Source organism: Mastomys coucha, unplaced genomic scaffold (assembly GCF_008632895.1).
Source record: "Mastomys coucha isolate ucsf_1 unplaced genomic scaffold, UCSF_Mcou_1 pScaffold23, whole genome shotgun sequence".
In the NCBI taxonomy this organism is placed as follows: Eukaryota; Metazoa; Chordata; class Mammalia; order Rodentia; family Muridae; genus Mastomys; species Mastomys coucha.
Window position 1 is genome coordinate 26,430,548 of NW_022196906.1, and position 25,878 is coordinate 26,456,425.

General features: G+C 44.3%; 1 protein-coding gene and 1 long non-coding RNA gene across 3 annotated transcripts in view; one reads left to right on the top strand and one right to left on the bottom strand.

Moving 5' to 3' along the window:
• Positions 1 to 6,217, bottom strand: part of LOC116072838 — a 30,765-nt gene extending 24,548 nt beyond the window's left edge. Inside the window, exon 1 of the long non-coding RNA XR_004111565.1 lies at positions 6,089 to 6,217. This is a non-coding gene — a long non-coding RNA (uncharacterized LOC116072838). The remainder of the gene's footprint in view (positions 1 to 6,088) is intronic.
• On the top strand, positions 940 to 25,878 carry Kcnj1 (potassium inwardly rectifying channel subfamily J member 1). Of its 2 annotated transcripts, none has more exons than XM_031344404.1 (2): positions 940 to 1,030; positions 24,650 to 25,878. In XM_031344404.1, exon 2 carries the CDS (start codon positions 24,671 to 24,673, stop codon positions 25,787 to 25,789), a length of 1,119 nt encoding a protein of 372 aa, XP_031200264.1. In that variant the 5' UTR covers positions 940 to 1,030; positions 24,650 to 24,670; the 3' UTR covers positions 25,790 to 25,878. The 2 variants fall into 2 exon arrangements, with proteins under 2 accessions (XP_031200264.1, XP_031200263.1); XM_031344403.1 differs by lacking the exon at positions 940 to 1,030 and adding an exon at positions 22,433 to 22,468.

Sequence of the window (25,878 nt, forward strand, 5' to 3'; positions counted from 1 at the left end):
ATGTTTCGATATGGAAGAAACGGCTATACAGTAGCTATGGTGTCAGAGCTGCTGGCACAGCATCTCCAAGCTGAGATGCTTCTTGGACCAGAAGCAGAACTTGTTACCTTGGTTCCACTCCTGAGTGGAGGATGGTGTTTCCTGATTGTCAGGTAATGAGATCATGCTCCTATGGTCACTATTTCTCTTGTACGATGGCAGCTTCCCCATGCTTCTGATGGTGATGAGTGGTGAAAGAAGTGTTCTGAGAGGACATCGTAACCTAAAGAGGCACCTAGAACAACAACTTAGAAGGAGTCTAGGATCAGATGTTTGGGTGCCTATAGAGGGTGGGATACACTTATACCAATGCACTTCCTGCGTTATCTCATTTCACAGCACAGACTTCTAAGGTCAGGCAACACTAGGTAATTTGCCTCCACCAGAAGTTGGTGGATGGGGTCTCAACCCTGCCACCAACGATCTATCTCTTCAAGAGTCTGTGCTATAAAGACCAACTTTGCTGTATACCTATAGTGACAAAGAAGGACCATTGGAAGGTCAGGTTAGCCCGACCTTCTAGGATAGCTGAGTGAGTCACCAGGCAGGTGATACTTTGGAGGGGCTCCTTGAAGACCCTGAATTCCCACTTTGGAGCATTCTAGCCCTCATATATTTACTTACGTGATGTGGACACTGTCACACTAGAAGGCCTTCCTTCTGACTCCAAGCTCTGGCTCCATAAACTAGTCTCTCTTAATTATCTTGGCAGCGCAACACCTTTGGTGTATCTCAATCATTTAATGCCACGCCTACACTTGTTGGATCCGGTTATAAAGTAAACCATGTTCTTTGAGAACTGCTGCATATAGATGAGTCAGGAGCCAGTCTAAGCTGACCCACAGACATAAAACCCAAGGCACTGGGCACCTTTAGCTGGGGCACCTAAACTCTTGAATCAAAGGTGCAAGGGACTTGCTCACATCAAGCACCTGACTGGGGACCAAGAAAATGAACGTTTGTCTCCACATTTACCCCAGCAATCCATGAGGTAAGAGGACAAACATCTCACTGCCCTTTTGTTGAAATACTAGTTAATTCTCATGTAAGCTTACCCTTCTTTTTTCCCTACCTGTAACGGAGACAAGTTTGTCCCTCCCGGCCCAAGGGATAAGAGTGTGGTTTTAAATCACCTCTTGCCTTTGATCTGCTAGTTGCAGGTGGATTAGTAGAAGGATTACACATTCTGCCTTCCTTGGCCACTTCACAGCTCTGAGGTTGGAAGTCTGCTTGAGTGTAATTGCATCATTCCAGTGCCATGTCTTCTCTTGGCTAGAGGATAAGCACCGGGCTGCCTCTGAGCATCCTGAACACAGCACCTTGTTTAATAGTAGAACTTCCCTCAGACCTTCTCTGCCTTGAAAGCAGAGGATAAAGATAATATTGAAGTCTAGTGTAGCCAAGGCAAGTTGCAGGTTCTACCACATCTTGTCTCAGGCAAGTGCTTGGCTTTTCAACGTAGCACTTCGTGGGCTTTTGTACCATTTTCAGTGCAGGCATTTAGATCTGTCATTATTTGTTCAGCTCCCTAAATATTGTTCTGACAAATGTTCTGGGTGGTCGGCGATGCCAACTTGTTCTCTACATTCTGACAGGCACAGGGCTCCTTCTACAAATACCTGTCTCTAACAGATTCTGTTCATTGCTACTCAAAAGAAGGTGGTCCTCTGTAATGAACATTTAGGCAAAGGGCAAGCTACAACACTTAGAGCACAACACAGTGAGTATGGAAAGAAGTGAAGGTAGACAAGGGTTTTCGAGACACTTCTATGCTAGGGGAGGGGCACAGTACCAAGGTTCTGGGGTTTCTCATTAGCCTTCTGCTCTATCCTACGTGATATTTTACATGACCATGTTCCCACGAAGTCAATCAACGAGCTTCTCAAGTCACAATAGGATAGGATTATATGGTAAAATAGAGTTTTTCTAACTTTTTTTCTTTTCTAACCTCCCATTTTCTTTTATCTGACACTCAATTCATGGAGATGGGTTTCCTTCTACACAAGAAAGTGATCAAGTCCTCTCAGGCTGAAGACTGAGCTTGTAAAGAAGCAGAGAGCATGAATTGCTCTCGACAGAGTCTTGGACCTTTGATGATGTTGGTGGCTTTTGGTTTGCTTTGTCTAAGTCTTAAAAGCGATCATAATGTGGGATGCTTACCATGGCCACACATGCTCTGCTCTGGAAAGTTGAATCAGAGTCCCTCATGCATGTCTCTTGCCTTTTCTCTGCCAGGTGTTTTTGGTACTAGGTTAGAAATCTATCTTGGGTCTTTTCACAGCCTGCTGATTTCCCACAGATCCAGCTGTGACTCACATGTTTTGCCTTTCCTCTGCTCAAGGATTTCTCTGGATAGATGGCTTCCCAAGCTCTCTTTACAGAACTTTCTCTGCGATGACTTATATGTCCCAGCGCTTTGATCCTCCCCTAACGAACACTGGAGTTCTCTTTCTCTATAATCAAGCATGCTTTTGATGACACTTGTCTTTTCTTTGTTTTTTACACTCATTAACATTATGCCTGCTATCCCTTAAATCATCCTATGTGTTCCCACAAGCATACAATAAGCAAACTTAGAATGTTCTGGGAACTGTGCTAGGTCCTGAGACACACTGTGTGGCCAGACAACTGCATGTCATTGACAGCATTAGTGTGGTGACTTGGCCTTTACAGTCTAGGCTCCTTGTGTAGTGTGTGTGGCCTGGGGCTTCCACAGAGGGGACTGTGAAGAATCATATAATTATGGCTGACTGCAAGTGAAGCACACTGTACTTTATTAATAGAAGACTTCAAAAATAGCATTATCCTAAAAGCCTTAGGTAGACAGGATGGTACATAATGGGGGCAAGAGAAAGAATATTCCAGAATAGGGAAATATTGTTCACAAAGGCAGGTAGGCATGACACATGCAGGGTGCATTAAGCCAGTGGCAGTAGGGTGGGGGTAAGAATGGATGTGTAATATAAGACAAGAGAAGCCATGGGGTATGTGGGACAAAAGGCCTCATAAGAGGTGATGAGGTGAAGAGCTTAGTCTCTGTGGAAAGGAGGGTTTCAGTGCAAGGTAGGCTGGGAAAGAGGTAGGAGGTCACTAAGAGACAGAATCCTTGAGATCTAGCTGATGATTGGCTCTCGCAGGGGACAGGGAAGAATGAAGTAAAGTCGGACACCTGACAAGTTCCCCAAGGTTCACCTGATAAGGGAGCAGGTTTGAATGGCAATAAGCATTTTCCTTCCTCTTAATCTTCATACCTCCATCTGGGCTGCAGCTTCAGAGAGATGCAGTGAGAGACATGTTGGGCAGTGGATTCACCTTGTGCCCACATCTCTGAAATGCAAGGTTGTCTGGGAAGAAGCTGCAGCCGGTCTCTTTTCTCCTGGGTGCTTGAGGTTGAAGTGAGGCATTGTGGTGGATGTATAGTCAGTTTGGCTTCAGAGGACTAATCCCTCGGTGGCACTGTAGGTCACAGCAGAGAGTTAACACAACAGTCTAAAGTTGAGACAATGCCAGGATGTACAGCACAATTGCTGAATGATAGAGGCTCTTCTGTTAGTAAACCTACCTACTCCAACTTGCCCAAGTCAGCACCAAGGGAGTATTCCAAGGGACCATTCCTCCCAGGAATGATGCTGCTTGGGTCCTATCAACAGTGTGGTAAAAGGAGGTTGAGGTAATATCTTTTGAGCTTTTCCTACTTGGCTCCATGGAGCTTGATGGTGTTTGTTCGGTCTGCTGTGTACGAGGACGAGGCTGTTGAACATACTCCCTCAGGTCATCACTAACCTTTGAAGTCACACAAGTCAGCATTTGAGACCCATGACATCCTTCAGAGTGCCCTGTTTGGGAAGCACTGGGCCAAAAAACTGGTATGTGCAGAGCTAGGATTCATATCTGGGTTCCATGGGACCCCAGTACCCCCATTCATCCCTTATCCCATGCCCTTTCAGGTGGGGGACATTGGCTTTGAGATGCTTAGTAAGGTCCCACAATACAGAACGTCATGAAATTCGGTGATCTTGGCTCTAAGTGCTGGCCTACTTTAGACAGCCACTGTAAAGCCAGCTACCTCAGGACCTTCATCCCTCAAACTAAACTGACCCTTAAGGTCCTGACAGAAACCCAAAGTGACTCTAGTTTAGCTCTTGTAATGTCTAAGAAAAGGCAAACCCGGGGCTTTAAGGAAGGAAGATTGTGATTTCCTGCTTTTCCTTCCACCCTCACATCTAGGCCTGGATCTGTCTTTTTAGATAAGATCATCCCACCCTGATGGGTTGAAAAAAAGGTAGCACAGACCGTGGGGAGTAAAGAGAGGATCTTCCCAGTCTATTCTGCCTCCCGGAGCACAGAGCATGCATGATTCATGAACCTTAGCTCTGCTTGGAAAGGGCAAAGAATGGCTTTCTGGGTAATGGACATTGAGAGTGGAAAAGCAGGGTGTGGACCCTGGAAAAACAAAACGGAATATGAACAAGCAAAACCTTCAATGGAAAAAAAAATGAGTAGAGGATACAAGCAATGTGGAAGCGTTGGAAAAGTCAGCAAGAGTCAAAGTTGACTTAGGTCATGGGAGCCCTGGCATGGATTCCCTGCTCCAGCCCAGAAGAGCCTGAGCCATCCATATTATGGCTATGATGGAAGGAAATTAGAGGCAGTATCCAAGTCCTCTCACGGCCTTGTTAGGATCTTCCAGCACACTGGAAGGGGAGCAAGACTGATCTACAGAGCTCCAGAAGCTTTGTAAAGAGGTAGCATCAAATAGCAGGAGGGAGGTTTCAGTGGTAAGACCATGGGCCACTTTTGTTAGAGATGCTAAGTTTGGTTACCAGCATCCAAACAGGATAACTCACAGCTGCCTGCAACTCCAGTCGCAGAGGGATTTAGCCCCTGGCCTCCAGGGACACCTGGACTCATGTAGACAGACCTATACATATACTCATAGACACACATAGACATAGACACAAGGAATTAAAAATAATAGACATCTCAGAAATAGCAGCAAGAACCCAGGGATGATGCAAGTGACAAGCAACCTCAGAAGTACTGACAAGCCCCAAACACTGTGCCTCACTTACTTGCTCCTCAAAACGCCTGTAAGTGCTCTGGCTGCATCCTGTCACAAGCAGCCCCAAAACATTGCCTTAAATCTTTGAGCCCGGTCTATCCATTGCATGGAAGAAGAGACTAAGGCCCATAGTATGGTGGTAACTTGCTCATAGACCACAAGAAAAAGAAGCTGAATTCTCCCAGCAAAGCCTGAGATCAATAACTTCATCACACAAAGGAGAGAGTGACCAGGCATCCATGGCTGTCTACTCTGTTCTTGCTTCTGTGTGGAGTCAGTGCCCCAAGAAGGAATGGCTATTTGCTCTCTATTCTGTTCTGCATGCAGGATGCTTGCAAGCCTTGCATACTACTTAGATCCATGGAGACCACCTTTGCTTCTGAGAGAAGATTCTTGTTCAATTCTCTAAGATAAAGTACTTTCCTCTTAGACTTCTCCAAGTGTGTCACCCTCTCCTCCGACTGCACCGACACTGTGTTTTTGGCTCAGATTCAGGAATTGTGTTTATCGGTGTATATCAGTGTGCTGCCTGATCCTCAGGGAGGTGATTTAAATATGCACCAAACACCATTTGAAAGCAACAGGTTAATATGGTGTATTTTTTGCAGAATTAGGGCAAGCAAAGTTCTCTCAGGTGACTGCCCCTAAGGGAAGTCTTATGGTTCGTTGCCCTTGATTAAATTCTTGGGAGCTTTCTGGCTCTTTCCAGATCAGCCATTTGTCCTTGAAGAGTGAACTTGGCAAATGTGAATGACTGCTACTAGTGTCTCATGGAAAAAATGTGCATAAAATTTAGAACCATGGAATCAAGTTCAATGATGAGATATTCAGAAAGATTAGAGGATCCAGCCTCATGCTTATCTGCCCAGTCAACCTTTTATTCTCATGTTATTGAGGGATTGAGCTACCGACAGTTATGCATGGAGTATAGAGTTTGAATTGTGTTCAGAGATAAGATCATGCTGGAAGACCCTCAGGAAGCCGTACCTTGCTGGCCTGGGTAAAGTACGAAGACAGTTCTGCTCCATGAAACTTTCTCTCTCATTGGAAACACAGATAGGGGTCAGGCATGAGGGCTGCCAATGTTAGGTAACTAGCTAGACTTCACAGACTTGGAAGACATTGAGGATGGACCCATCCCCCACCTCATGTTTCCCTGGTAACACTAGAAATAGAAGCATCACAATTATCTCCTAAAGATTTAAACCACTACTGGAGCTTGAAGGATTTGTTGAAGCCTATCGACAGAAGTGACTGCTGGTTCAAAGAATAGACTCTGAGCTCTAACTTCTACCTAGGGTTCAGGTGTGATATTCCAACGTTCCCTCAAAATATTATTTACTTTTGTTCCTTTTGTGTCAATCACCTAGAAAAACCTGCCCCACAGGAAGCTGCCCAACATACTCAAAGGAATATAAAGACTACTTTATGTAATGTAAATCTGAGCAGTGGCCACTTCCATCATGACCCACTCTCTTGGGGATGCTTCACTTGATTAAACTCTGTTGTTTTCTACCACTACCTGAAATAAAGTCTGTCTCCTACACACTACACTTGAGTGTCTTTTAAATTCATCTGATGAAATATAAGGATGGGGGAGCCAAATGGTGCAGAATGAGACCCTGTGGACATCTTTGGAGTCTTTGCCTGGTTACGTTGGATTTTCCTTGTCTTTCTTTGGTGGTAAGGCCTGGACTCCCATCTCTTGGGCAGAGGCCATTTTTCCCACCTACAGCTTCCCTTTGTACATGCACTTCTGTGCCTGGCTACAGGTTTTTTTCTATTTTCCTAAGTTATGACACTCCTTGGCTCATCAGTTCTTGCTCCAGATGTACCTTGTCTCCTGCTGTCTCCATGCTGATCTAACTCAGGTGTCTTTTATAAAAAAAGGAGTGTTGTGCTGTACCTCTTCGGCATTTTCTGACTGTTTCTAACACCAGCTGATGAAGTCAGTGCTTTTTTCTGTAACTTAATACTAGATCTTCATGATGTGAGCTTCTATGATTTTAAAACATGTTTACCTAATATTACCTAATATATTTTACCGTGTTCTAAAGGGAACTTAACGTTTTTTCTATAATACACTGTGCCAAAATATAGGTCTCTTTCTGAGTTTCATCTAGATCATTCCTGATATTTAAAGAAAGGAAAGGAAAGCCACACCTGGAAGAGGTGTTCATACCTTTTCTATAGACACAAAGACAAAGCTTGGTTCTTGCTCATCAGGATGACCAGAGGGTTCCTGTCTTGATGACTAAAGGCATCTCTGGATTTGGGGAGAGTGTGTTGCCTCAACTTTCAGCAAACTTCTCTTCACTTCTGATCCATTCAGATCAGATGGATCCTTTATAATTAAAACAGAATTGATCCACAACCTTAAGGTGGAAATTTTTTTTTTTTTGAAGAATGTGGGCCCGCATGGCTAAACCACATGCTTGATGGGCTGAAAGCACAGACAGAGTAGGAGAGCACTAATCCTAAAACTGCTTTCCAACTGGACTTTCTGGGTAAATCACTAGCAAATATTCTAAGCTACCTATTGTGTGTGTTTTCATTGTTTGTAGAAAAGATCCACACTTATGCCCTAGTTGGAAAAAATATCCAGAAATCACCACTGTCTTTTAAGAAGATGTCCCCAATCAATTAACAATGCCCCATCCTTGGATTATTCTATTAAACTAAAGTAACAGAAATCTTTCATAATCTTTCCATCAACAGAAGTAAAAACCCGATACACCACATCTAGACACACTTAATGGTCCTGCAGCTCATTCTGCCTGCATCTATCCCCTCCAAGAGCTGGTTGGGGAATCTGAGTACTGTTGGATACAACAGCCATTCTCAGTTCCAGATATTCAATGGAACAGGACCTACCTATTTTCTCAAATGATCCTAAAATATAGAGTGTTTTTGACATATCTCACAAAATTATGAGCTTTCTTAAAAAGATACAAACATCATTATAAGAACTTTAATCGATTTTGAAAAAATAAAGTCCTCTAAATGGGCACATGATATCCAATAGATTCCAGATACCTGATAGCAGACAAAGGCCTCATAGTTTGGTTCCTGTGTATTCCCTGAGGTGAGACTATAACACTACAAGAGACATATAGGGAGATGAGACACTACATTGTCTGCATACTTCCCCCTTTTTTATAAGATGGAAGGTGGTTGATCTATCTATGTATTCCTGGTTGTCCTGGCACTCTCTATATAGATCAGGTTGTCCTTGAACTCACTAAGATCTACCTGCTTCTGCCTCTCTAGTTCTGGGACTAAAGGCATGTACTTCATTGTCTGTACACTTAAAGGACTAAAAACAGTGTGCTACATTCAATAAATCAAGCCAAACTGACAACTATTTACCCAATGAAGACCCTTCTGCTTTTTTAATTTTATTTTAAGAATTTATTTTTATTTTTCAGATTTCTGTGTATGTGCATGTTTGTCTGCATGAGTGCATGTCTTTAGGACCAGAGACTCCCCCTGATAATCCCACTAAAGTGAATTCTGTTTTCTACAGCTAGGATCTAGAGGGAGAAAAGAGGATATAGGATGATGGTGATGGTGGTGATGATGATAATGATGATGATGATCATGATGATGATGATGATGGTGGTAGTGAGGAGGAGGAGGAGCAGGAGAAGAAGGAGGGGAAGGAGGAGGGGGAGAAAAAGAGCAAGAGGGCATATAGAATTTCTCACAGCCTCAGGGGCATGACTTGAGATCTTCCACTGGCTCCTTTCCTGGAGGAAATACACACAGGCCCCTTACTGGTCTTCTCAAGGCCACTTCTAGTTCATGTGTATTCCTTAGTCCTTCTTACAATTTATCATCACAGTGTTTATTGGGTCACTTTTATATTATGTCCAGTTCTCTCTTCCTCCCCAAATACCAGGCCTGACAATGGGTGCTCCCTCCCAGTTCTCAGCAGGGTTCCCTGTATATGACAGGCATCCAGTGAAAACCAGGGAAGGCATCAGAGAGCATGGGAAAGGAAGACAGGAGAGATGTGAAGGACCAGTCTTCCTCAGGTTTCCCTGCCTCCACTGTGGATGTTAGAATTCACTTATTTTATTGACCAAATTGTTGGTCGAATAATGAGGGAACTTGTATTTGGACACAAGGTTGGGGTCTAAGATTCCATCCTCTGCCTCATAGGAGCTATTTAACCTCTCTGGGAGGCAGAGGGAGTGGCATTGGTAGGAACTAGGGAGGTGGGGTGGGTGGAACGATCTGGAGCTTAGCCATAGCGTAGTGCTTAGCATGACGCAAGGCCTAGGTTTGGTCCCCAGTGAGTGTCCCAATCAACAGCAGTCACCCACTAAGCCTCAGTCCCCTCCCTTGTTCAACACAGTTGAGCATATCCACACCAGGTCATCACTGTGAGGCCTGAATGAATAATTTCTACTAAGCTCAGTTTCTGGTACAGGCAGAGTAGGAAGAGTCAGTCACCAAGTACCTGCTCCTGCCTTCTGCAGTGATGTCCTGCCAAGGAGGGATCAAGTCTCCAAAGCCAATGCTACAGTGGGCCTGTAGTCATGTGTGAGAGGGCAACCTGCCAAGAATGTACTGCCAGCCTTCAGGTCTGTGTGAGGGAGCTAGGGAGGGATACATTTTAGGGATTCATTTAATTATTCACCCAATAATGACACCATGACCCAGCTCACAGCTGTTGAGTCCTATGGTAGGTTAGTGCCCAGTTTCCTGATTCTGTGAATGTCTTTCATTCACTTGGCCTTTGTAGTCTTTGGTGTCCTCCTGTTTACCCATTGAGAGCTGTAACCACAGCTAACAATGCAGTGTTACACAGCAGTTGTAATTCTTGAGCTTAGCATGGAGAGTGCCTTAGATAAATTGAGACCCGTAAATGTCATTCTTCTGATCTGTCCCCAAATTACTCTGAGGCTAAACTAGATCCGAGAGAGGTTTATGGAACATCCAGGATTTTCCAGCCAGTTTAATGCATCCAGTTTCTTCTCCTCTTCAAAGAACTCTAACATATGTTTTTCCCATAGTTTTTATTCATTGTCAATTCAACACACCCTAGCTGTAGCCAGAAGAATATACCACACTAGCAGATTAACTGTCAATAAAGTGCAATGGAGTGTCTCTGGCTCTCTTAGCTGTGCTTTGCCTGTGTTTCAGTATGAGGTTCTCCTTTGTATTCCTCTGCTAGTCCAGAGAGTTTTTTTCTTCTTGGTCTTTCTGTTTGGTCCCACCTTGTTAAGTCTCCCCCGAGAAGTAGGAAAACCTCTAGGAATAGTGAAGAGATTGACAGCTGTGCTCAGCTGGAACTAAATTCCTAGCTCTCTGATTCCTGAAGGTTTTGAGGCCCAAGCTGTGATCAGCATTAAGATTAAAGGAGCACAAACTATCTACAAATGCTTCTTGAATGAGTAAGTCAGTGAAAGTCAGTGGACTGTGTGTAGAGGCTTGAGTGCTAGCACTACTTTGTACCCAACACCACCTATGGGGCCTCAGTGATCTCTCTAACAGAGGGACCAGGGGGAAGAGAAGATGGTCTAGTTGCTCAGGTAACTAGTGGCCAGGCAAATATCTAGAACAGTATGAAAATCACATGTTTGAAATCCAGTAAATGCTGAGAAGGATGCATGACAGGAAGGAGCACAAGTTCTTCAGGCACTCTGGATGAACTTCAGAGCCTTCCTTCATCTTCTTAAGCTAAGCTTCCATTTTACAACATGTAGTGGCATGACATTTGTCACACAGACTTCTCATACATGTTGAAGTCATACACGAGAAATGTACATGTTTCTGAGCATCTGCCTTCATTACCAAAGACCCACTCATTTTTAGCATTTATGAACATATCAAAGGTTTAAAAGTTTAAAAAGTTTAAAACAGAGCAAAGCCAGTAGTATTCTATGTGAAAGTCTGTAGAGACCAAAGAACATGCGGGTGGAATAAAGAGAGCAAGAATCTTAGCAGAAGCTGCTCTAGTTGCTTCTTTGTTTATTTGGTTTGGTTTTCTTGAGACAGGGTCTTTCTATGTAACCCTGGCTATCCAGGAACTCATTCTGTAGACCAAGCTGCCCTAGAACTCACAGAGATCCATTTGCCTCTGACTCCTAAAGGCATGTGCCACCATGCCCTGCTCAAAGATTCTCTTAAAAGGTTGTCTGCTGAACATAGAGGTGGTGCCCTCCCCCAACCCCCTGCATTACTACTCTTGATAATGACACTCTTCAGGAAGCATCCAATGACATTAGCCTTGCTTTTATCTGAAGGGTCAGCCTCTAGAAGGTCTGAGATCCTGTTGTCCACTGACTAGCTCCTGAGTCTGGACTCCAGGCCATCCCTCTGCCAGATGTTACCCTCTGCAGCAGCAAGAGCCCATCACCAGCCACAGTGTGCTTTCTCTCCTGAGGTCTTGTGGGGTGGAAGTAGGCAGCAGGGGAGGGAATGGAGTGGTGGAACTATGGAACAATGAAGAGTTCTGTTCTTATTCTTTAAATTTTGTACAAACTCTTTTATTATTTGGTGTATATGGGCATTTTGCTTATGTGCATATGCTCCTAAGACCAGAAACAGGTGATGTATCCCCTGGGACTGAAATTACAGGTGGTTTTAAACTTCCACATAGGTGCTAGAGATCAAACTTGGGTCTTCTGAAAGCACAGTCAAGCTTTTTAATTGCTGAATGGTCTCTCCAGTTGTAAGGAGCAGTTCTAAGTGGTTGTGTGGACTTTGGGGCTGTCTTTTAGTTGGTACTGACTGGGAATAAAAAAAAATACTAACTCCAGAATACAAGAGCTATGGGCAAAGAATAAAATGGTAGAAATAGTGGAAGTCCTAAGTGACGAAGAACAGAAAGGCAGAGAAAGAACCAGAGATGATAATGTATGGGGCAGGGTGTAGCAAGCTCTTGTGGAAAGCCTACATCCAGTGCAGTAAGCAGGCCGCATCCACAAGAACATCCTCCCATCCTCTATGGTCTGGTCAGGGCCCATAAGGCTTGCCTGGTGTGCTAGTGGGAGCTGAAGCCCTAACTAACAGCCTTGGGTGTAGCAGACTAGCTCCTGGAGCTGAAATTCTAGATCAGAATTCATCCCGTGTAGCCTGATGGAGACCTAGGACTCCACTTCTGCTGCACCTGATACTTCCTCATGGCTGGGAGAACACAGATCAGAGAGGAAATGCCTCCACAGCCAGGGAGCATCTATCTGCATAGAAAGAAGTGTGCCCAGAATGACTGACCCTTTCTGCTTTCTTTGCTCCATGATCAAACATTTGGTGGTGGTAGAGGTGGTGGTGGTGATGTCAGGGTCACTTGAGGTCCCATCAAGTGTCTGAAGGAATAGAAGCTGGGTGAGGGTGGGAAGAAATTTGTTGTGCCCCTACTATGTTGCAGGCACATAGTGTATGTTCTCAGCTTTAGCAGGATATAACTCCCATTATACGATCCCACCATCAGAAGTGTACTTCAGCAATTGTTTTGAGTAATGTATTTATAAAGCTTCATGGCAATAACCACAATCAATACATAAACCATTTTTTTTTACCTCTAGAGAACTATAGCAGTCATTTCAATATCTGAGCAGCGACGTGTCTAACTTTTTTCTGTATAGTCTTGACTATTCCAAACATGTCTGGAAAGGATTGTAGAATTCCTGGCCACCTTAGTGTAGTATAATGCTGTCAAAGTTCATTCATGCTGTAGTGTACACATGTAGTGTACATGTAATAGACAGCCCTTCTTTCTTAGGGCTGAATAATAGCCCATTCTATAGCTGCGCCATATTACTTACTGATAAGTGAAGACACCTAGAGTTGCTTCCTCATTTAAGTTGTAATGAATAACGTTGCTATAAACATCTGAGTCAAGTGTTTGTGAAAGACATGAGTACATTTCGTTTAATCCTCTCCATACCAAAGCCATTGGAAAACAGTTGCAGCCCAGTGAGGTTTGAGACCGAGGACATTCTCCTCATTCATTCTGATCAGGATAGAAGGACGAATAGGAGGAAAGGAAGAGGAATTTCTTTCACCTTTTCCAGGTCATTGTACCTGGAGATGGAGGAAAGGCATGGGTGAATTTGCGTCAGCTGCTGCCTGCTGGTCTCTCTGGAGCTGGGACTGCAGTGGGCTGTTTGCCAGCCTGGGTTTGTCCACGAGTCGTGGAGGGATGTACCCTGTGTTTGTCTCTCTCATCTCAATGACAGACACAAAGTAGATGAAGGATATATGAAATATTCTGTAGTCATAGAAGGAATAGGGTAGGAAGGCTCTGTGACAGTTACCATTCTCAGAGAGCTCCCTAGGTGGGTTCTGCCTGTAGCAAGGAGGGGACCATTCCAAATACCCAAAAGAAGGGCCCAAAGAGGTGATCTGGGCATGTACGGAGAACAGCTTGGTGGCACACAACTAGAGGGTTACAGAGACTACGAGCTCCACTTCCTTCTAGCCCCAGGGCTTTCCCAGAAAGCACCTTGATGTGGAAGAGTAGATGTCGTGCCTCCCCATTAATGTAACTCTGATGGCTTGGCAGAGCTCAAGCCCAAATGGGTAATCATTGACCTCTGAAGGCTCCCTGGAGCACAGCAATAGAAGCTACGGGAAGACTGGTCCTCAGCTGTTCCATGGGCTACCTCAAGCTGTGTCCTTCTCTTTACCCTTCAGGAAGCTCCATGAAGTGCACCCTTGACAGGGTTCGCAGGAGCCCAGAGTGAAAGGCAGTGCAGACAATGGTGTCCCTGGGTCTGTGCCTTCCATTCCTTCTATTCCTTCAGGAGTGGCAGGACTCGGTAAGGTAAGCTTAGGTTCCATTGCTTCCTATCCCCAGGGCTGTTGTAGCTCTGTCTGACCATAAGGTATGTCTGAATGTCCTCATTCAGCTGAAGAAACTGACCCATTCAGTGGTTATACAGCACCCGGTGTTCAAGCAAATAAATGACTACCTTTAGATTCCAATCCTCAAACCTACTTGTCACATTCTGCTCTGGGGACTCGATGGGACTGGAGGGCAAGAAAATAGAAAACATCAGGTAAAATATGGGACCAGAAGTGTTCCCACACTCCCTCCAAACACAAAGGCCTCCAACTTCATATGTGCATCAAGTTGAGCTTAGCCAGTCGTCCGTGGATGCAGGACATGGATACGGCTTTCCCTGTTCCTCCTTTCCAGGCCTTAGTGGATGGTTACCCTTCTCAGGAACGTCAAGGCTTGGAATTCTATATGTTTTCTTTAAAGCAGAGCATAGTTCTTGTTGCAGGCAATGTTTGGGGCTCTAGCCCACATGGAATCCATTTATTTCTGGGCTGAAAGGGCCAAGTTGATGTAATAGAACCCAAACCACTAAGAACCAGAAGGGTCAGACTAATAACAGGGTTTGTGTGCACGTAATAAATACACGTTGTTATAAACATTTAAATTCTTTCATGAAATTGCCATGCCATTTGAGGTGGGTGGCTTGACATGTGAAACTTAAGAATAGTGTCATTACAGATGTGTCCAGTTCCCAGAATAACAGCCTCCACCCAAACACGCACTACTATGCGATACATGAGTGCTTGGTGATTATTTGATTTGCAAAAAATTGTTCTTCACTTTATAAAATAATCCACTCTAGGATTCTGTTAAACATCTAATATCCTCCTGAGTGTGTAACATGACTTCTCCACAGGTTCTGTCCCTATACTGCCTGCTGAGAATGTACACTGGTTTCGGTGTAAGGTTATATAGCCAGGCATGCCCACTGCAGGGGTTCTCTGCGTAATAGGAAGAGGAATCAAGGGACCAGCAGACCAGGAAAAGCCTCTGGATCATTGTGTTAATTTAATTTTAAATCCTAAATTTATTAGGAAGCAGAATTTGCTGTTAGGACAGATACTCTTGGGAAAGCCTGAACTGGGACCAAGTCTGAGAATTTGAGTTAGTTTCATGAGAGGCAAAGTGGGTCCTTCTGGCTCTCCTTATGTAGAAGGAAGAGTCTGGCCTGGCCCATCTATTTAGGGTTATACCCAGGATTCTGTAGAGAGCTGCCCCATGTCTCTAGACAGTGGTTTGGTGTGTTGGGCATTCCTAGGTATCCTTTTCACTGGATCTTTGCCTCTAACCAAACCCAGAGGCAGTTAGGTCTGATGGGGACACAGGTCCATTCATACCTGATTATGAGAAGCATCACTCCTTTTTAGACAAAGGCCAGTAACTTGACTGATCTTTGGACACCCAGGCCACCAGGGAGCTGAACAAGGTGATGTCTCAGAAGAACTTCTCAGGCAGTCTCCGTGACACACTCACCTGCCCACCCAGGTTCCACAGAGACTGAGGGTTACCACTCCAGAGCCTACCATCTGACATTGCTACTATGTATGTTTTGAGGATGAAGCTTTGTGAGTCCTTTGTACTCCCCTGGAGCTACTTGATTCCTTGGAAAATGATCCTGACTAAGCCTCTTGATCTGCCAAGCTGGGGTAACTGGGTGCTAAAACAACACAGAGGACAGAGTTGGGGTTAATGCCCTCAAATCAGTGAGAATAAATGTATACTGAAATGACTGTTCAACACATGAAAATGCTGCAATCACACATCACAGGGGAAAGGCATGGTCAAGCTGACATTTCAGGTTTGCTAGGAGTGTTGGTGAAGTTGAGGCCAAGAAGTCAGGTATGTGTGAGAGGGTGGTGGAGATAGAACATCAGTTATCCCCAGCAGAAGAGAGAGCATGTGAGGAAGGTTTGAAGAGGGCGTTGTTTGGCTTCCATTTGTAGGAGCACAACAGGGATGAATTGCCACCTGCATACGTCTGTCTTCTTGTCACCAAGAAGACATGTCTTCATGTCATTCTCATGCCTAGGCATGACTTAGCACTGACTCCATAGCCAAGACAGTGCCCTCTGCTACATTGCAGTGGTTTCAGCTCCGTATCACCAGCAGGTTCTCCCATCCATTGGGGGTGGAGTGTGTGTGCGAGTCTTCATCCTTTTGCCATTGCTGTCACCATCAGAGTGAAATCCTGCTTCATGGAGGTACAGAAACCCTGTAGGTATCTATTGGCATCTCCAAATGGAGGACACCATTCCTCCAGCTGCAGGTCATTGTCAGCTCCAGTATGCAACCTGTGGAAGGAAACTGAAATTTTGATGTCATAAAGTCTTCACCTGCATCCACAGTTACCTCTTAGTTCTACTTGTATTTTTACCATTTCTGAGCTCTCCAGGACACTGAGTAGCACAGTGTGTGGCACCAGTGACCCTCAGATCCAAACCAGTGTGCCCTGTGCCCTCCCTACTGAACCCTTGCCCCTTACCCTTCTACTCTCTTCTTGGTGCTTCTGAACAGACTCTTGACACAAGCCTTTTCTCTCTCCACTAGTCAGATGTTCCCTTTTGATCTTTTACCAGCTCTGACCATTTGAGTGATTTCTTACACAAAGCAGAGTGACGTGCGCCAAGCCACCATTCCAGCCCACAGCAACCAGGTGTTGAAAGCATGTTTGTCTTCTCTTGCTTTTCACAGCTTTTCTGAGTGTGCTATGGGGCTTAAAGACAAAGATTCTTCTAATCTTCATGCTTGTTTTTCTGCTTTGTGACCTTGTGCAAGCTGTTTAACATTCCTGAACCTCAGTTCTCAGGCTCTCAAAACTATCTAAATGTAAGGATACAGGTAAGAGACTTTTGCATCTGGTCTTGTCTTTGGAACCCCAAGATGTCCCTATCAGAGAAGCACTACTTATGTTGTACTCTAGGGGGCGATGTACACACAGCGTGCAGCAGTGTCTCCTGCTGGTCAGAGAGGCACCCTGGGGCTCTTTATTACCACCCTTCCCATACTCTCACTTTTCAAGGGTAGGGTGCTTTATTTTCATCCATTTTGGGGCCCAGGTCTCCATTTTTAGCTTTCTTCCCTGCCAACTCAGGCTTAGCCTACTCAAAGGTAGTAATAAAGCTAAGTTTTCTCTTGGTCAAGTACTGTGCTCATGGGCTTAGAAATGAAGATTGTGCAGAGTGTTGGTGGAGCTCACCTTTAATCCCAGCAGAAGCAGGTGGATCTCTGAGTTCAAGAGCAGCCTGGTCTACAGAAGTGAGTTCCAGGACTACCAGGGCTTTACAGAGAAATCCTGTCTTGAAAAAACAGAAAGAAAGGAAGGGAGGGAGGGAAGGAGGGAGGAAGGGAGGGAGAAAAGAGAAGAAGGAGGAGGAGGAGGAGAAAGAGGAGGACGAGGAGAAGGAGGAAGAAGTGGGAGGAGGAGGAGGAGAGGGAGGAGGAAGAAGAGGGAGAGGAAGAGGATTGCATACAAAAAGTCGTGGAAGCTTTACTATTGTGCTTTCGAGTTTCCATCCGCCTCAGAGTTCTATTCTATATTACCATCTTCATAGACCCTGGTGAGTACTACTTATTAAAAGAAAAACTCTGGATAAAGTAGAGACTATGCATCCTTCTCTGCATAGTTATGACATGCCACCATTTCCAGAGGATCTTAAGAAACAGTTATGAGGTGCACTAGGAAATCTTCTGGGAAGCCACACAGGAGAAGTGTGCTTGTGAGAGCTGTGATTCTCTCAGGGTGCACAGTGAACCCCACAAACCAGTTACCTAGACAGCATCATGAATCTGAACTTGCAGACTTTGCATTATTGCAGTGGCCTTTCATGAACCATTTGGTAGCTTCCTTTATTATTCACATCTTCATAGCAAAGCAAACCAAATGCACATATGACTTTTGCCAGCTAGCAGCCAGGAGTGTCATTTTTCACCATTTGTAGCACATGTATCTGCCTGTCTCCACCCTGAAGCCTTTGGGTGACTGGGTTACATGCCTGGATTTTTCTTATGGGTGCTAGGGATTTGAACTCAAGTCCTTTATCCTTACATAGCAAGCACCCTTACTCCTCAGACCTATGGTGAGCGGACCGCTTGCGTCGATGATGTCTGTGACATTGTTTGTCCATCAGAACCCGATTGTGGTTACCAGGCAAGAGGTTGCCTGTTCAGAGAACAAATGTACACAGCAGTGATGTGGGGCACATTCTAGCTAGTTGATGTGGCAGAGAAGATCAGCATTGTGCCTAGGCACCAGGCCTCAGATCAACCTTGCTAAGCATCGTTCCCTTCCTCTATCCCATTCTCTCTTCTCTGGGAAGAGGCTTCTGCCTTTATTATTGATCAGTCTCTCCTGAAATCATCTTTACCTCTCCTAGGCTTTCCCTTCCTATCAGGAAGTAGGCTCTGAAGCCAGCACCAGTCACACACACACACACACACACACACACACACACACACACACACACACACGGTCCTCCCCTTTCACCAGCCTTTTCTCCTTTGGTGTAGTTATCGTTTGACCATGTGGTAGTCCATGGTGGTGAGAGCCAGTGATATATGGCTAAACTGATGCTCTGTTTCAGTTTGGGAACCATGAATATCCATTGCCACTGCTTGCTGCATACACTATGGGCTTTGAGTATTCTACTATATGACATTTGGAAGGAAAATATTAGAGCCATCTCACAGATGAGGAAATTGAGGCTTTGAAAAGCAGAGCAATTTTCTTGGCTCACCTGACCACTAAGTAGCCCAGCTAGAGTTCAAGCGCAGGCCCGTGGACTACAAGCTGGAACACTTCTACTTTGCCAAGTTGCATCTGATCATTGCCTGCTCTTGGAACAATCTCACCCCAAGTCTCCTGTCTTCTTATGTTTTGCTTCCCTTGCAAAACACACCAACTCATTCAGATAATAGGCTGCAAAGAGATGGTTCTGAGGTACCTGCGAAGCACTGTGTGCCTGTCAAGGCACTGATACCACCAGACCAGATGGCTATTTCTAGTTTGTTTCCAAACTCCCTTCTGGAAACAGAGAGGGACCCAGGAAAGTCTATGTTGCATTCACATCCTGAATAGGCTACTCTGGTTTCCTGAGGGAGAGGTCATGAAGCATACTTAGCCCTCAACAGTGACATATTTCCCCATGCACTACCCAGTTTAGCCTGACAAAGACATGGGGTTCAGATGCCCCGTTACATACCTAGGATATGAGGCTGAGAAGGAGTAAATCCAACTAACCACTCTAAATGAACTAGAGCAGCGCGGTTCATAACCTGTGGGTCTTGACTGCTTTGGAGGGTTGCATATCATATCCTATATATCAGATATTTACATTATGATTATGATTCATAATAGTAGAAAAATTATAGTTATGGAGAAACAATGAAATAATATTATGGTTGGAGGTCACCATAACATGAGGAGCTGTATTAAAGGGTTGCAACATTAGAAGGCTGAGAATCACTGAACTAGATGCTCAATTATGACAAGGATGTCAAAAGTAAGTTCTAACATGCCCAGTCAAAAGTCTGCAAATTTGTGGTCTCAGGACAGTGTAGAGGAAGCACAGGAAGTCAGAGAATTTGAGGTTCCACAGGCTCTGTAGGTTTGCAGGTCCGACTAGGAGACTGTTTTCAGATATTCTCAGCTGACTTTCACAGAAAAAAGGAAGTCCTCTACAGAAGTGTGTGTGTGTGTGTGTGTGTGTGTGTATGTATGTGCATGTGTGTGCACGCACGTGCCTGCATGTGTATTCTCTTTAGCTAAGGTGGGCTCAAAAGGTCAAACTTGAGACATGTTAGTTTGGTGCATGACAATTACTGAGTGACTCTTTGGGTGTAGCTGCAAAGCAATTCCTCTTTTGTTCCTATCATGGCACCTGGTATTTAGTAGGTGGCCAATAAGCAGAGCATGTGCTCAAGTCTCTTGATTAAGACACAAGAGAGATGCACCAGAATCCCAGGGGTATATTAGTGTGGAAGATCCTGAGACGTTTGTTGACATCATTATTCTTGGACTGAGAGAAGGCAGAATGATTTCATAGAAACTTGAAGTTCCTCTGCATCAGAGTTACTAGGGGACTAGAGAAAACAATTTGACATCTGCTTCTGGGTCACCCAGATCACATTTCCTACTCTCAACATGAAAACTTGACTCCCAGAAATATCCTCCAGTTAAACTGAGCTTGTGTAGGAGCTGTGAAAATTTTTAGTTAAAAGGCACAATAGCCTCGGTAATTCAAACTTATGGGTAATACAAACATTGAGCTTCCTCTCTTTCTGCCACTGAACAGCCAGGGCTAGGAAAGAGGTGGAGTGATAAATGCAGTAGGAAACTCCAGCTCCAAGTGTTCTTGGGTGGATGCCTCAAAACAACCTCTGTATTAGCAAGGAACATAAGCGTGAGAAGAGTCAGTTTGTTGGAGTGGATGCTGCGTGCAAATGAAGAGTGTGTTTTTACAGCATCAAGGAGACTCTGAAGGAAGATATGTTTGTTTTCAAGGACCTTTACACAGTGGTGTTTGGGCTGATTTAGAAGTATGAATTGTCTCTGGAGCCTGATAGGAGGGGGTGTGCTTCTTAGACAAGCTTATCCTGTTGGTCTGTAACAAAGGCAGAAATGGCTCCCCAACACTGAGTTTGACTCCTGACTGAGTTTCCAACCCTAGGCTGTACCAAGCTCCTTTAGGACTCTAGTATGTGTTCTCCTGGATCTTTTTTCTGCTCCCATGAACTTGTTTTTCTTCTGTTACTCATACCTGGGCCACACACACAATTAAATGCAGTACAATTAAATGTAGTACACAGGAATGCCCCTTCTAAGATAGCTTTCCTACAGGAGGAGCTAGCTAATGGCAGTATGGGTAACCACCAGCTCTCAACATTTATGTACACACCCCTCTATTTACTTATCACAACTCGTTTGTGGACTTCTTGCTACCTGTGGCTCTAACACATCTTTAGAGGCTGGCTTCTGTGTTACTGTTCTGTTCTCAATAAGCACTCCCTGGAGGGTACCTGCTGCTTCAGATCACAGTAACAACCCTCTGTGTCTATTCACTTAGGGACTCATCTGTTCATCTCCTCTAGGCCACCTGAGAGCTGCAGGTGGTCGAGGATGGTGTCCATGTGGCCAGGCACATGATGCTTCTGTGATGTCTAGCACAGTTGGCTGATACAGTAATGTCAACACATCACCATGTACAAATGATAGATGAATATGTTAATATATACAGAAAGGTGTGTGCAGTTGGTTGAAACATATACTCAGCAGTCAGATCCGTAGCTAATGAGAAATCGTGTAGAGAAGTTGTTTTGGGGGGTGGGTTATACAAACTACAGTAGGTTGCAACGCACTCAGCTCACCTCTCCATTTGACTATGATACCCTCAGTATAGGATGAGTTGTGTTTATCTTTCAAATCCTAAGGAATAAGCAGACAGCCAGTGAGCAGGAAGTGTAGGGCAAAGTCTTGTTTTCTGCAAATGTCCTATTTACAGAATAAGAAGGCTAGGGCATAAAGAGCAAGCAGCAATAATATAATCCAGTTGTTTTTCCAGCCACCAAGGATACCTGGGTAAATATTAGCTAATGTGAAGCCCTTTGCTTGCTATTAAGATTTACTGATTTCAATAGAAAGGAACCTAAACGCTGGGGCACATTATATAACCTAAGACACCAATGATAATCTCTAATTGCCCAGTCGCTCATAAACGCACATTGGCTCTGTCTGTGGTTACATTAAATGGCACAGTCCAAGCAAAGTGGGATCTGAATAATAGCAGATCTACTGTGTGACTGATGGGTTTGGTTAGTGGATGGATTTACCTGTTTCCTTGGGCTATCTTAGTTCTCTTCACTCCTTCAACAAACAAACCAACATTGTAGGCTAATCCCGTATGTGTAAAGCTTACCCCCAGTAAACCTCCAGTTTTTCCAGATTAAATTCACCATAATATCTCACAGTTCTTACATAACAGTGGCTGTTGTATAGGGAGATTAATGTGATCTCGTTTCTTCCTGGTGTGATCTTATTCTTGTCTTGCAAACATGTTCCCATCTATGACTCTCTATCCACCTGTATCTTTGTGATCACCTGGAAAGGTTAGTATTCAGTATGGGTCAGAAAATCGACTGGGAGATTGATGATAACTAGTTGTTTCTAAGCCAAAAGTTATTTGGCATGACTTAGGAGAACAGGAAGCAAGCTATAGAGCGTGGCAAAGGAGAGGGGGGCCATGCTGGCATCCAATCCACATCTGCTGCCCAGGACCTCAGCTGGTGGTTTGTCATGTCTTAGCATGACGGTATTCAAGCCATGTGAGGTGTGAAAAAAATATATATATACCTAACTCCAGGCTTGGTTTGAGAACAGCCACTTGTGTTGGTTTAAACCACACAACACCACTCTTGAGTTAACCATTGAAAGCTAATGCTAGTAAACATCATTGTGAAGCTTAAGATTCGTTAAGGTGGGCCTAAAAGAAACCAGTCTTTGTACAGACAACATCGAACAGCACTACTTGCTTGCTTTGCCCAGCATGGATGCTTCAGATCGGAGTGTGTTCAGAGTCCTGGTAAGTGCAGACCATGTCGGGAAAGCACTATGGGCCGCTGCCTGCTCCTGTTTTAGGACTCGCGAGGCCAGGAAGTGAATGGTTTATTTTGCTCACACAGTCATGAAGAACCCAAATTTACTGGGGACATGTCTTCGCTTTACAGAAATACCCTTCACCTTCAAAGTAAATCAAACTTTAGAAGGGCAGAGAATGGTGGAGGGCAAGAAAAGCTCAGAAGTTGATGTTTTAGAAGTCATGTTGAATTGTAATGTGTAGTGAAGAGTGTGTGGGTTCCATGGATAATACTGGCCTTAGAAGTGGTCATAGGTAAGAGTGAACCTGTGAGGAAGCATGAGCTTCCACATGCCTGGACAGGAGTATCTGTCACCATCGAGTATGGGTCAGGCTGCTCCTTGGTGCATGTGTGGTGGACGGGAGTAGCTGGGGAGGAAGTCTTTGGCCTCTGTGCTTCACTTGGGGCTATCCTCTAGTCTGACTCGTGGGGACTTGAGGTCAGACAGGGATGGACAGAGTTCTCTCAGTGTGTGCAGGGCTTATCTGGCTCTCTTTGTACTCTTGTTCTTATTTTTAGAGCCTGGCCTTCACATTTTAAAACACCACCATGACTGTGGTTTCTTCTCGAAGCTTCCACGTCGTGTGGCCACTGTGTATGTTTACCTGGGTGAAGGCCAGAAACAAGACACTGAGGGATATCACTTTTGTTTAAAATGTGTCACTAAGCTGGTTTCGCTTCCTAGTTCTTATGAGCAAACACATTTCTGAAGGGGGATTTTCAGAACTATTTTTAAAAATATCTTTGCATTTAATGAAAAAAAAAAAACCACAAAGACAGTGCTAACCACAATGGACACACCTTGATTTTTTTCAGGGGTCGGGTGAGGCAGGGGAAGAGGTATTCTAGGCTTAAGACCCTTGAGTTTCACTGTTGTTAGCTGTTTTGGGGAAAGCCCCAATACTCTTTTACTGGAAATCTCTCTCTCTCTCTCTCTCTCTCTCTCTCTCTCTCTCTCTCTCTTTCTTTCTCTCTCTCTCTCTCTCACACACACACACACACCTGTCCTTGATAAGAAACTTGTGATCAGACATTGTTCTGAAAGTGACTGCATTCTGTTACTGTGTGTTATCTCACATACACTGATGGAGAGAGTGGTAAGCACCCAGTCTGAACTAGACAGTGGGATCTAGGAATGAGATTAAACATGGTCCTACCTCCTTAGAACATCCCTGAAGTCAACATTCATCAGCTTGCATCCCAGTTGATAATTTGGAATATCAATGATCACCTCATTCTATGTCAGTGGGGAATCTTGGCAGAACACGGAGAATGAGTAGAAGCAGGTATATAGGACCTCAGACAGAACCTCTGAGATCACCTGGTGGGCTATGAGCTCTGCTGAAAGCAATCAAAGGGAACTTAACCTTCAAGTGTCTTCACGTCTTCAAGTGTTTTAGGGATGCACACTTTTAGGATAGGGTATTTGAGAAATGAGCCAAAGCATGCCTAGAGTTGGTCTAAAATGAAGGCAGTGAGCCGGTATGCTACTTCCAGCCATGTGTTGGGTCTATGTCTTTGGAGAAGTCACTGAAACTTGTTGAGTCTTAGTGCCTTCATTCACAAAAGAAGATATGAATTGAATCAGAATATCCCTTGGTATGTTGGTAGGGGAAAACAAGGCAATTTAGTGGATATATTGATACATTGATATATTGATGAGTTTTCTTTTTCAGTTACTTATTTTTATATGCCACAAAAATATGAACAGTCCTCTAGATTTATGATATTATAAAAATTATTATATAGCAGCAGGTTAGATTTTAACACAGACATGATTTGCATAATAATATCCAGTGAATAAAAGCACAGGTTATAATAAGTCACTCCATTTTTAAGGCCCTGTGGGACAGACTGGTGTCAGGAAATTCTTGAACATACTGTCTGTTAGTAACTTTCCACTTGGTGTCTTTCCCACTTCCTATGCATCTACATGTCAAACCATACATAGAGGATATGTATGGTTTATTCTGGTATCCAGAACAGACGAGCTGGTTTGTGCAAATGATTAACAAGCTTGATGATTTAGAATTTTTCTTTTCAAAGGTATTTGGGTCTGTATGTGGGTCACTTACTTTACCATGTCAACAACTATAATCTTACCAACCTCTCTAATGTGTTTTCAGATCAAGGCACTGACAGAAAGGATGTTCAAACATCTTCGAAGATGGTTTGTCACTCATATATTTGGGCGTTCGCGGCAACGAGCAAGGTTGGTCTCCAAAGATGGAAGGTGTAACATTGAGTTTGGCAATGTAGATGCACAGTCAAGGTTTATATTCTTCGTGGATATCTGGACAACTGTGCTTGACCTGAAATGGAGGTACAAAATGACCGTGTTCATCACAGCCTTCCTGGGAAGTTGGTTCCTCTTTGGTCTCCTGTGGTATGTAGTAGCGTATGTTCATAAGGACCTCCCAGAGTTCTATCCACCTGACAACCGTACTCCTTGTGTGGAGAACATTAATGGCATGACTTCAGCCTTTCTGTTTTCTTTAGAGACTCAAGTGACCATAGGTTACGGATTCAGGTTTGTGACGGAACAGTGTGCCACTGCCATTTTTCTGCTTATCTTTCAGTCTATTCTTGGAGTGATCATCAATTCTTTCATGTGTGGTGCCATTTTAGCCAAGATCTCTAGACCCAAAAAACGTGCAAAGACCATTACATTCAGCAAGAATGCGGTAATCAGCAAGCGTGGCGGGAAGCTCTGCCTCCTCATCCGAGTAGCGAATCTTAGGAAGAGCCTTCTGATTGGCAGTCACATATATGGCAAGCTTCTGAAGACAACCATAACTCCTGAAGGAGAGACCATTATTTTGGATCAGACCAATATCAACTTTGTAGTTGATGCTGGCAACGAAAATTTGTTCTTCATCTCCCCACTGACAATCTACCACATTATTGACCACAATAGCCCTTTCTTCCACATGGCAGCAGAGACGCTTTCCCAGCAGGACTTTGAGCTGGTCGTCTTTTTAGATGGCACAGTGGAATCTACCAGTGCAACCTGCCAGGTCCGCACATCTTATGTCCCAGAAGAGGTGCTTTGGGGCTACCGTTTCGTCCCTATTGTATCCAAGACCAAGGAAGGGAAATACAGAGTGGATTTCCATAACTTTGGTAAGACGGTGGAAGTGGAGACCCCTCATTGTGCCATGTGCCTCTATAATGAGAAAGATGCCAGGGCCAGGATGAAGAGAGGCTATGACAACCCTAACTTTGTCTTGTCAGAAGTTGATGAAACAGACGACACCCAAATGTAGCAGTGACTTTTCCATCCACAAAAAGCCTCTGAAGGACCTAAAGGTTAGCTGTGTTCAGAAGCATCCGGCAGTTGGGGGTCTGAAAGCAG

Coding starts and splice junctions, on each gene's coding strand:
- Kcnj1 (XM_031344403.1), top strand. CDS start 22,433: ATGGATGCTTCAGATCGGAGTGTGTTCAGAGTCCTG. Junction 22,469..24,649: donor GGAGTGTGTTCAGAGTCCTG/GTAAGTGCAGAC, acceptor ATGTGTTTTCAG/ATCAAGGCACTGACAGAAAG.